This window comes from Poecilia reticulata, chromosome 1 (genome assembly GCF_904066995.2).
Source record: "Poecilia reticulata chromosome 1, P_reticulata-male-v2, whole genome shotgun sequence".
NCBI lineage: Eukaryota > Metazoa > Chordata > Actinopteri > Cyprinodontiformes > Poeciliidae > Poecilia > Poecilia reticulata.
Window position 1 is genome coordinate 5,231,746 of NC_088830.1, and position 12,826 is coordinate 5,244,571.

The 12,826-nt window shown below is 40.3% G+C and overlaps 1 protein-coding gene across 1 annotated transcript in view; it reads right to left on the minus strand.

Annotated features, from left to right (window-relative positions):
• Positions 1-3,282: 3,282 nt before the first annotated feature.
• The window catches only part of LOC103457085 (protein ELFN1-like), a 133,232-nt gene continuing 123,688 nt past the window's right edge, over positions 3,283-12,826 (minus strand). Inside the window, exons 5-6 of the mRNA XM_017306031.2 lie at positions 12,529-12,695; positions 3,283-12,023 (exon numbers count right to left, since the gene is read on the minus strand). Coding sequence (XP_017161520.1) covers positions 9,968-12,023; positions 12,529-12,695 — 2,223 coding nt within the window. The 3' untranslated portion in view covers positions 3,283-9,967. The remainder of the gene's footprint in view (positions 12,024-12,528; positions 12,696-12,826) is intronic.

A 12,826-nucleotide genomic window follows, 5' to 3' on the forward strand; every position in this document is an offset into this window, starting at 1 on the left:
CAACTTATGCAGTTCATCTGCAAAGAAATGTGATTTTTGGTTTTCTCTACTCTTTAGAGAGAAGCCAGTCATATTCATTCCCACAGTAACGAGGCGGAGGTAACCAGCGTAACATCTGACCTAATAACTCATAATTCATGTTGTTTGCCTCTCAGCCAGGCGCGACCTTTCCACTGTGTTCTCTCACTTAGTCTGTACATTATTAATGTCACTGTGGCTGTGTGTGAAGCTGTGTGCTTCTGTTTTGCAGCATAAAAAACACACACACACAAAAAACAACAAATGGAGGCCCTGAACTAAGTCGGTTGCTTTTAATATACATTTAATATACATATCACAATGGTTGAGAGCTTACCTACTTATTATCCTTATCATGCTTTATCAAGCTGCTTCCGTCTACAGCCCAGCCCACATTAATTTGTGATTTCAGAGAAAGAGACAGGAAAAGAGAGAGACTGATTTTTTTTAAATTTTTTTTAAAAAAAGGTTATTTCATAAAGAGTAACTCCTTGGGGCTCTGAGAGAAATCAAAACTCTGAAAATGAGCAAAGCCTGGTCCCTCCGTCCTCTTTTATCTTCCCTAGACTGTTTTCTTAATATGCCATTCTTCTCCTTTGTCATTTTGTTCTTCTCTTTCTACCTTCATATATCTGCCACCGTCCATCCCTGCCGGAGGACTGCACTGTAAATGTCATGTGGCGAACGAAGGACGGGTTATTGTTTGCGCCCGGGGAGAACTATTTGGTACTTGAGGAGCCTAATATAGTTATAGTGATAGAACAGACAAGTCAACACACACGTACGTAAATTTAAATGTACAACTCCATTTCCAATGAAGTTAGAAATGGAGTGCAGAAATCCACCACTCTGAAACAACCAATTAGAGATATTTTCCTTTGTGTAACACATAAATGAAAGCAGAATATGGTTTGCAGATGAATTTCAATGTGTATTCAATTGAATTCACTACAAAGACAAGGTATATAATGTTCAAATGGATAAACTTTATTGGAATTTTGCAAATATTCACTTTTTATTTGATGCTGGCAAAAAAAAAGATACTGAGAAAGGTGAGGAATTCTCTAAAAGCACAACATTCCGCAGGTGAACAGGTTAACTGGAAAAGGTGAGTCTCATGACTGTATAAAGGGATCATCCCTGAAAAGCTCAGTCGTTCACAATCAAGAATGAGGAGAGGTTCACTGCTTTGTCAACAGCTGCATGAGCAAATAGTTTATGAAAATGCTTATTAATGTATAATTGCAAGGCATTTAGGGACTTCATCATCTACAATCCATAATATCATGACATTTAAAAAATCTGGAGGAATCTCTTCAAGTAAGCAGTAAAGCCAAAAAGCCAACATTGAATGTCTGTGACCTTCTACGACTCAGGCGGTAGCACTTTATTAAAAGCCGACATTGTTCTGATATGAGTACATGGGTTCAGGAACACTTCAGAGAACCATTGTCGGTGAGCACAGTCCGTCTCTACATCTACAAGTTGAACCTCTACCTCGCAAAGCCATCCATCAACAGCTCCCAGAAACGCTGCCGACTTCTCTGGGCCAGAGATCATTCGAGATGGACTGGCTCAAAGAGGAAGAGTGTCCTGTAGTCTGACTAGTCCACATTTGAAATTGATTTTGGGAATCATGGCTGTTGTGTCATCCAGGCCAAAGATGGACAGATCTGTCTGGATCATTATCAGCGCAAAGTTCCAGCATCTGATTCCAACTCCCGACTTGCCATGTTTTTCAGAGTCATCCTTCCTTATTCCAGTAAGACGATGCCAAGCCACAATCTCCACGTGTCGCAACAGCGTGGAGATTGTAGTATTAGAGTGCCAGTACCAAACCTGTCTCACACTGAAAGTGTGTGAGACAGGATCTTCGCTACGAAGCGAAGATCCTGTTGAGCAACTGAAGTTCCATGTCAAGCAAGAATGGGAAAATAATTCCACCAACAAAGTTTCCCAGTATCCTCAGTTCTTAGACACTTATTGAGTGTTGAAAGGTAAACATGACCCTGTCCCAACTTTTTTGGAACTTATTGCAAAAATCAAATTCCAAATGAGTGAATGCTTCCAAAAGCTAAATTAAATGATGAATTTGAACATTAAATATCAGCTGCATTTCCATTGAACATATAATAGCAAAGTCACATTTTGAAAATAAATGTGCCAATTTTGAAAAAATAGTTTTTTCAAATCTTCCCTACAGAACCAAAATCTTTTATTTTTAAGGTTCTCTTTAAGAAGCTGACACAATGTCCATGACAGCATTTGGTGTCTCTCTGTAAATATGTTTAAAAGGTCACAAAGCATAAAAATGTTAAAATAGAAATATTTTTTGAATCTTTTGTTCCCTCTCGGCAGGATATTCAAGTCTGCTCAAAAGCACTGCAAGCCGATTACTTCTCTGTCTGTGTCAGTTTGAGTCTGAGAGTGAGATCTAAGATGCCTCAAAGGAAGTAAATGACGATGGGTGAGACGGATGATGTAACAATGAAGACACACACTGAGCTGCCTTAGGTTAACATCAGATGGAAGATGGGAGGTAAGCAGAAAGGCCCTAACAGGACCGGTTCTCTCCACACATTCAGCACAGAGACGACACGGTGAGTCATTATCTTTGTGACTATGATGCATACGGTTAGTCCAAGCATATTAACTATAATGGTGAAGATAGGTTAGAGCTCACAAACGTGCACCGACACTCTACAACACACTCACACCGCTGCTGCTGCTGCCTGTCACCATTACCATTTATACTGTAAACCTCCAAGTAAATGTGTGTATTGGTTGATGTCAGCGGTGTAGCAAACATTTCAAAAGTGTGTTGGGGTGTGAATGGCTTTTAATGTGGCTGAATTATGAGCTATTTTGACTGGATCTACCTCTGGAAAAATACAGCAAAAATATTTTTTACATCACAAAGTTGCTTAAAAAAATAATTGAAATGTAACCTACAACGCACAAGGTAGAAAGCATATTTGTTTGCTTATTGTAGCTGACTGCAAGATTCAAGTGTTTATTAATGAACTTTTGTTTTTCTGAAAACCTAACTTTTTGTCATTTCTGCTGCTTTGTGCAATATTTGAAGTATTGTGTGTAAATATATATGTACAACATGTACAATCAAATTAAATTAAAATCTATGCTAGAGTACACCCTGCGATCTGGAAAAGGCAGCCGTGTAAACTTTTCCTCACAAGTAAGTAGTGTGCAAAGAAGGTCCTTGATGTGGATCGTAGAAAAGAATTCTTTAGAAAAGGAGACGGGTTAAGGAAGGCGATTTTATTTGTGCTCTTTTTCATTTTTCAACAAGAAAATAAAGCCTCCGAGAGACCCTGCGGTAGAGCATGTTCTCCCTCTTCAGGATTTCTCTTGCCTTCTCTCTCCTGAGTCGTTCTCAAGAAGAATATAATGCAAGCTTCCACTGAGGTTCCCCACTGCCGTGTGTGTGTCACTCGTCAACAACGCGTCAGTTCATATCCACAGCCGAGGAATTGCTGTTTCAAACAAACAGTTTACAGTGGTACATCGATGTTCAAAGGTTAGCAGCACTGATTGTGGTCGCTGTTGTCTGGTTGCTTGAACCACCTCCTCCTTCTCGTTGGCGTCTCGGTCAAAGCTCGGCTACTCTCTGTCCGACACGTTACAAATCCGAGCTGTTCATAAACACAATGAAAAAAAAAATCTTCAAACCAAAACAGCAGTTTAGTATATTGCTACATTTATACAACCGATACGCAAAGAATGCTCAAGTAAGGCTAAAGATTCAAGCGACTAAAAAAGTCCAGCCCGGATCGTGTGTAGTGTTTTTTTTTATATATATATATTATTATTATTTTATTTTACAAGCAATGTTAAAGTTAAAAACATGAACAGAAAATCAAATGTTTTAAGGCTGTTTGTTGTTGTTCAGTTAAAACCAGAATTTGGGGCGTGTAATACAGAAGCAACTGCAGCTCAACAGTTTTCTCATCAGTAAGACTCAGACTGAGAAACCATTTCATCGCTGCTCCTGTCTGAACACCAACCATAAAAAAACCTTTGAATCACATTACGTATTTGTGCTGTTCTTTAAACGGGGAATTTTATTAACCAATGAATGTAACCAGTGGTGGGCACACTTCCGCTAATAGTGGAGCTAATTTTTGGTTTATCACTTTTGCTAACTTTAAAAATCTTTTGGTGCATTTAGGACAGTACAAAACAATGTCTTAGGCATTGCAGAACATGTAAATTACAATTCCAAAATGTATCTACCTTTTGAGGGCACATATGTAAATGGCTTTAGCTTTTGAACTTGCTATTAAGAACTATGTATAGACGCTATATAGAATCCTTAACATTTCTTAAGATAAGAAAATTTGGAACTTAGGTTTTTGTTGCAGCTGTTTGGAGGTGTAGATATATTTACTGTAAATAATAAACTTAACATACATAAACATTCGGTATCCCTAAGGTGAATATTTTCCTTTTCAAATAGAACAGCCCCATTTGTTAAAGTAATTTTCAAATGTTTTTGATGAAGAAAAGTTTTCCACAACCTTGCAGAATATTCATGAATAACGATACTACTCCTGCTCTCCACCTGTGATGCAGCAAAATGTTTGTTCTGTACCCACAATGCATTGCTGTAGAACTACAACAGCCTGTAGACCTACCGTGTTCAATTATGCAAAATCAGCAACAGCGTTAGCAATACTCAACAACCAGAAAAGTGAGAAGAGTAAAATATCCGCTCCAAAGAATCACTTATTGAAGCTCAAACCTCACAGGTAGGTTTAAAGTTCAATATGGTTAAAGTTAGCGCTTTAGCTTTAGCTTTAGCTAAGTACTGTGTTGGTTTAACATTTTACCGTTTATTCTTATCTTTTTAACTGACTTTTTGCTGGTGGTGCCCACCACTGGTTTTAACCAGCAACAATTACTTGAGCATTCTGACCACATTACAGCAGAGAATATTTCTACACTGTTTCTAAAACAACAAAAATATGATTGTTCACCTGTTGTTAAAGGTTGGAGTCATTTTGTACCTCAAGCCAGAAAGCATTGTAAAGATGGCCCACTGTGAATGAGTTTTACTTTTAATTTTTACAACATATTATAATCAGTCACGTGAATACAGGCTTGTTTGATATGAAATTTGCTAAATGTGAAATAATTTTTGACTCCATTCCTGGTTTAATGTCGTTTAAAACCTTTTATATTTAAGGGATATAGTTTGGGAATTTTGTTTCAAAGTGGATTCTGTGGAGTTTTACTCTGTAGTCAGTATCTTATCTGCAGTTAATGTGCTGAGAGAACATAAAGGTGAGTTGGTGCATCTACACCTTACATTACCAGTTGTAATGGGAGTAAAAAACGGCACAATTGAACTCTAGAGTGACAAATCCCTGTCAGGGAGTCTAATGAGCCTGGGTTTCCTGATTGCATTGTAGATTAGTTCAAGGGGCATCAGGAGAAAAAATCTCTTAATTCTCCAAGAAGCAAAGACAGTTGGGTGACGTTGACGCTTTCAACCATGTAAGAACACCTCTTCCAATTCCAACTAGAGCAAGGTCAGGTAACCCCGAAAAGCTGCAGTATAAAGAATATTTTTTTATGTATTTGCTGAAACTGTCACTGTGTCATGAGCTTCTCTGCCTTTTCCCAGTTCTAACTAGAAACAACCAATCAGAGCCAGGAGGCGGGTATTGGCGCTGTCAATCACAATCTGCCCTCCCCTCTTTGCTCTCTGCTATACTGAGACTGTAGTGCATGCTAAGGCTAGTTAGCACATCCCCCCATTATGGTGGATAAATGGTTTTCCTGTGACTGTAAGTTGTTTCTCTGCCATTAGCACATGTAGCAAGCGTGTACACAAAGATGACTGACATTGCTAAGACCCGCTTCCTGCCTCTAATTGGTTGTTTTTGGTCGGGAGTGGTTAGGTTCTTCAGACGACTGAAGGTCATCACTCCCAACATGAACTGCCCCGTTGTTTTAGTTGTGTGTTGCTGTGTGAGGTTAACAACGACAAGATAGAAAACAATAACCTTTTGAAGATCATGAGCTCTTTCTGTTGCAAGGTAAGATTGTAGCTACTGACCTCAACTCCACGGAAGCCCACTTCCAAACACTCTGAACTATATCCCTTAGTCGTGCAGATATTTTAGATACAAAAAACATGACCTCTTCTTACCCCATTTAATCAAAGTTTAACGCTTTTACAACAAAAAATATATAAAAACAAAACCTTGCTCTAATAAAAACTCCTCCATCAATGACTTTATTTGAACAATGGCAATAATTTCTTAGTAGTATCCAGTTCTGAACCTCTGCGATCTGAAGGATGTTCGTAAACGGAGCCGGTTAAATTTTTGCTTGTACGCTTTAATCCAGCTACAGAAGAGAAATAACATCTCAAAGAATACATTCTTCCGCTTGTTTCTATGAGCATGAGAGTGTGTGCTGATGATGTAGTAACTGTAAGTGTGATGGTGGACTGAGTCCTGGTTAGAAGAGCGTAAGAGTCAATTATCTACCACAGTACTTTGGTCATAAAAATGATTTTGAGGGTAGCGGGGATTCAGCGAGCCAATGACGGTGGATCATTTTGTGCAAATCGTAGTTCACTTTAGCCATGTGTAGCAGAAGAGGTCTGTATTTAGCAGTGTTCGAGATACGTTTTAAATACCTGTGATTTCTCAAGTTTGGCACTATGGCACCACAGTGGAACCAGAATAGTCCAAAATAAAAAATAATAATAATAAAAAAAGAGATAAAAACTCGGGATTCAAATGAAAGGTTTATAAAACACAGTGGAGCTACAGTGTGTCAGGAAAGAAGCGGAGAGTTTTGGTTCGTTCAATCACGGTCGTTTTCTGATTTTGAACAGTGCATTTTGGCTTCCCCATTTGGGAATCTGAAGACATTCATTAGAGGATTAAAATTTTTGAGTTCGGGTTCAAAATCAAAAACGCACCAGTGCGGGTGAGCGGACGGGTAGCTAAGTTTGGGACTCTGAGGTTTCTGAAAAGTCTGAAGGATTTCAAAGCCATGTTGTAGAAACAAAACAGTCACTTTTGTTGCAAATATAGAACTTTTCTCTCTTCTGTACAGCGTTCTCTTTTCAGGATGACAAAGAGCACATGTAGTAGAAGTTCACCAACAGAAAAGGCTGGCTTGTGTTTAGTTTTTTTTGTGTGTGTGTGTGTGTTTTTTTTTTGGCTCAGAGGACAGAGCATATTCTTCTCGGTAGAAAAGGAGGACACGAACGTCTCTTCTGTTGTGTTGGTTTCTGTTTTTAAGCACTTCTCGGCTGAGAGTTTCAAAACAGTCCAAAAACACGGTTACACAACATCGCCATGCCGTATTCAAATAATAAAATATTAATGCTGAGGATCGTAGGGATAATATGAAGACTAGTAATGAGAATAAGAATAATGAATAATAACAACATATTATAATATATTCTTTTACCCTCTTTTTTTAATTTTTATTCCTCTATATAAAAACAGTGGTGAGAAGAAGTTAATACACAGTAGGGCTCTACTACCCCATCGGCTGATTTGGCACATTATACTCTCTCTCTCATAAGAGCTACCTACTCAGTCTCAGCATATTGAAATATTACTGCTGTTTGGCCACCCATCCAGAACCATGTCATCTGATGTTTTAAATCTCCCAGACTCTGGTTGGAGTGCAGCTGTGGTCATGTGTTTGCACACACTTGTCATCGTAATAATTTGCAGATTTTGATGGTTTATTTGGGGGATTCAATTTTCAAGGGTGGAATGATGACACAACTTACAGCTGCAGTGGTTTTAAAGAAGGGGAATTGTGTGGGCAAAATGCTAACCTGTGAGGAGGTTAGTCCCACATTTCTGTATTAATCTTTATTTTTATTGGTGTGATGGAGCTGATGTGCCTCGCAAAAAGCTTGAACATTATTTTCTATCTTTTCTAGTGGTACTGTCATTTTGTCCAGGTCTGTTTCATTGTTTGCTGTTTTTTATGATTCTGTGGAACCAGATTTTAAAAGCAATGTCTAATTTTCATTGGTCAGGTTTTAGTAATTTTTTTAATGCATTTCTTTTGTCAGCTTCAAGTTATTCCAATGACCATTTTGGGGTTTTCTGTCTTTAGCAGTGGTTGCCAACAATTTAGTCCAGGTCTGAAAAATAGACTTTTCAGTAATATTTTAGTTTATGACAGTCCATTGATTTCAGTCTTTTGATAAGTAATGCTAGTTTCTAAACAACAATTATTACTTTAAGCAGCTACCAGTTGTTATTATTTGCCACCAGTCTGCCAAGGTCAGGTTGAAAGACCCAAACTGTCTCAAATGAGATGAAAACGGCTTCCATGTTCAGGAACAACTGCAAAACCACCTGGAAGATTCTGAGTCAGTGTTTTGAAGTCCATTTAGAATGACGTATCTATTTTCAGTGCAGAAAAACAACGGCTTTCTCAAATAGGCTTAGTAATACTTTCTAGAATACAAACTAATTTAGGCGTAATAGCAGAAAAAAATAGAATCCCATTTGTACGCAAGACATCACATTTTAAAATACTTCTTTCTACATTTTTCTTATAAATGACTCTTGTTTCTCACTTTTGCCTGTTTACTGTTCTCAGCATGTTGCTCCTAAACAGTCCAAAGGGTGATTTCTATGTACACTGATGTTTGTATGTTTAACATTTTCTTATGAAAATATTAAGTTATTTCTGACAAACAAAATTGATATCTTAAACTTTTAACATGGGAAATAAACAAAAGGAAAATGGAGATGTGCTTGAAAGCTGCATTTTTTCTAATAGAAAGAGACCCTGAAATTTAAAATTTTAATTTTAGTTTGGCTTTTTACTTTGTTATGCTGCCGTCTTAGATGTATTGATTTTGTGTTTCTTATATTGTCATATTCTTTCTCAGTTTTACAACATAGATGAGCCGGCTTCTCTTGAAATTAGTTTCTCAGCAGCCTTTCAAAGACAAATTGCTTGTGCAGATGACAAAAAGATGAAGCTATGATGTCATGCTGACAGTAGGGATGCTTTAAAAAGTTAAGTAGGGCATTTCAAACATAAAAATACTGTAGCATCTGTCAATCATGGCAATGGCAGCGTTGTGCCACTGCTTTTTTTTTTCACTGTTCAGTAGCAATAACTGCTAGATCACACAAGGCAGGTGGTTTAATAAATGAGGAAGTCATCCCCAAAATATTTTAACTTTTCCTCAGATTGACACTAAAATAGATGAAAAACAGAGTAAAAACAGAGTGACCGACTGCCATTTAAACTTGACAATAAATGTCTGCTTACTTGTTATAAAATCATTCCACCCTGAAAAAGAAAATACCAAATGAACAATTAGAAGACTTGGGTTATTTTTTATGAGCATATGAAAACCTCTGAATAACACTGTACATTCATTTTGAATGGTTGCTTTTCTGGTTGTTTGACTCGGTTTTTGGAGAGCAATAATTATGGCTCTGTTGAGTTTGAGTCTGTTGGGAGCATCCAAAGCATCACTGGGTTGTTCAAAATGGGTTTTCCTACCACAATTAGGGATTTTTCTATTCTTAATGTTGATTCTACGTTTCTTCTTTCAAAACTTACAAATAGCTACATAAGTCTGAGCTATAATTTCCATTACATTACAAAAAAGTGTCTCAGTCTCAATAATTTATTCATATTTTTGTTCACGATAATAAGTATATTAGCTTGGTCCTCATCCGTTTCGGGAGGAAAAGGCTTAGTTTGTGTAAAATGTGTGCGTGTGTGTTTTTTGTCTCTACCTGTGTGTGCGTGTGTGTGTAAACATGTATGTGCAAAGTGATTTTTTGTAAATCCCATAAGCTGTTTGTGTATATTTACAAGTCTTTGATGAAAATATCCACATATTTGTATCAGTGTGTTATGGATGCAGGGTGTTATACTGAGTTCAAGGTGTTTGGCAACTTCACATATGGGATCAAGCTTTCTGCTGGGCAGATACACCCTTCCAGTAGTCAAGTATGTCATGAAGATCTTCATCCTTGGCAAACTGAACCTTCCGTCTCAGTGCATGCCCAGCTGCCACATATCCTTCGTCCTCTAAGGATGCCTGCCGATGCCTTTTACGGTGCATTTTGAACCTCTCCCAAAGCCCTAGGGTTGGGGTGCATAGGAGCCCTTCCTCCTCCTCGTCTTCCTCAGGACTGGAGCAGTAGCTGAGGTTGTGGTATTGGGGTGAGAGCGGGTAATTTTGTGAAAGCTGGGAGTAGGTTAACTCCCGCTGCTTTGCTTGCCTGCTGAGGGTGATGGGATCCAACACAGAAGGCTTGCGACCTCCTGGGTGGTGGTGAAGCTCCTGAAAGACTTGCGGATGATGCTGAAGCTCCTGGAGATGCTGCTGCGATCCTGGGTAGGAGTGGCGGTGTTCGTTGTACTGACGGATCCTCTGGGCCTCGGCCCGTAGGATAGCCGCAGCTGGGTTGACGGTGCGGATGGCGTCTCCTCCCCTTTCCCCGGGTGAGGCTCTTTCGATGTAGCGGGCCTCTGACGAGTGGTACCCTCCCTCAGAGCGGAAGGAGCGAGGGCTCCGGGCGGAGCCAGGAGAGGAGGAGGTGCTAGGCCGTTTGGTTGTCGGAGGAGCTTCCATGCTGTGATGTCGTTGCAAAGATGGATGGTAACTCCTGGACCGTTCTTCTCTTCCTCCTCTTCCACCCTTGTAGACGGGTGAGAGGAACTCGCCTCCTCTCTCTCCTTGCTCGGACAGAAGCACCAGTTGTGGCTCCTCTGTCGAAACGGCTCCTCCACCTGCAGTCGGGGACTTTATTCCCTGCTGAAAGGATGTGGACTCGGATTTGAGAGCATCTATGCAGTTGTTAATGATCTGGTTAACTTTGTCAACTTCTTTAGCAATGGTGGAGATCTCAGCTACTGAGCCCTGGGAATTGGCTTGTGGTAACATCTCCCTTTCTCTCTCTCGCTCCCGTTCCTTTTCGATGCCAGAGCCTCTGACCTCCATGTAGTTCAGCTTGGCAGACTTGTGTCCTGGAGTCTCTATCACCTCCTGAAGCTTGTACGGATCAATCTCGCCTCCCTGGGGAAGGTAGGGCATTCTGGACAAGCTTTCGCCCACAGCAAGCTTTTGTGAGACGGATCCTCCACTCCCTCCCTCTATGTCCCCTTCCCCGCCGTACTTCAGCTCTATCAACGTCCTCTGGATTCTGCTCATCTTTCTCTCCTTCTCCTCCATGATCCTCTTCTTCCTCAGGCAGTGCACGACGAGGCCGAGGAAGAGCAGCATGCCAAACAGACAGCCCAGTATAGTCATGATGTAATGTGTGGCGGACGACTGATTGCGAATCCTCTCTGCACCGGCTCTTCGACCAGTAGAGAAGGTCAAACATGTGTGGTTGAACCTCAGGGAGTATCTGGTAGAAGCCACACAGTAAGTGTAGTCCGTGTTGGGTGTCAAGTTCTTCAGCTCAATATCCTCGCTGTTTTTATTCAGAGTTTTGATTTCAGTAAAGAAGCTGTTATTGTACAGAATCAGTATGTACAATTTCTTAAACAGATAGGGAATCTGAACTGTTATCACTGCACTCGAATGTTCCACTTTTTTTATTGTCATGATAGGCTTGGAGTCTATCAAGTTAGGGCTGTTGCTTATCACTTCGTCGGGAGCCGTCCCCGAGGCACAATCATCCAGTCCGCAGGGGGAGGCGAAGTCTGGCAGCTGGGTGGTGGAGTCAAAGATGTAGAAGGGTGTCACGCTGCTGCCGTCATCTGTGCACACCAGATTAAGCACGTGCAAGGCATTGCGCTGGGCTGGCATGCGAGGGTTCTGGCTCAGCAGGTTGTAGCCGGAGAATCCTTGAGGGGAGTCGCACACCATCCGCTCGCTGGTTCTGTTGGGGAACACAGCTAGCCAGCGCAGGAAACCCAGAAGCTCACATGAGCAGTTGAAGGGGTTGGTGTAGAGTTCACAGGTCGTCAGCTTGGAGAGTCCAGAGAACAAACTGCCATCCAGAACCTGGATCCTGGAGTTGGACAAAGGGAAAGAGAGACTTACAGATGCACTCATGCAACTTGATTCTGCACATCTCACCCCAAAGTCTTCTCTCATCTTGTTCTGAAGACCATTTACTATTTAATGAATCAAATTCTGTCTATGGTCTTGTCTTTCGATCTTTATCTGTTGTTATGCTGCTATTAGAAAGTCAGCGCTCATATTAATAGGCAGCAAAGCATAGGACCCTTGTTCAGGTAAGAACAGAGATGATCAAGCGTTAATATTTTCATTTATCCATGGTCCGGTGGTGTAAAATAGAACTTGATTTTTACGTTTTGTCTGTGTAGCTAAGATAGTTTAAATCCAAAGTCATGAAACTATAGAAACTATATGAATTCTTAAATTTAGAAATAATAGAAGTCATAAAGCGCCTCTTCCCACTGCCTCTCCACTCTGCAGTGTACTTTGTTGTGCAGCCACACCATTCTTTCTTTCACCAGTTTGTTATACACATACAAAGCTGCACACAGTACCTGTTCATGGAGAGATCTATATTCTCCAAATTGGGACACTCCCAGAAGGTGTTGGTTGTAACAGTCTCGATGAGATTAGCTTGCAAGTAGAGATATTGCAGCTTGCCCAGGCCCCGCAGCATCCCCTCTGTCAGGTTTCTCAATTTGTTAAAGCCCATCTGGAGAACCTGGGGAGACAAAGACAAGTGGGATTATCCTAATCTCTGAAGAGCCCGACAGTGCCAGGCGTTGCTCACTACAAGCTGCAAACATACAGAACTAACAGCTGACGGTTCAGAACAGCTACTTTTTCACATGG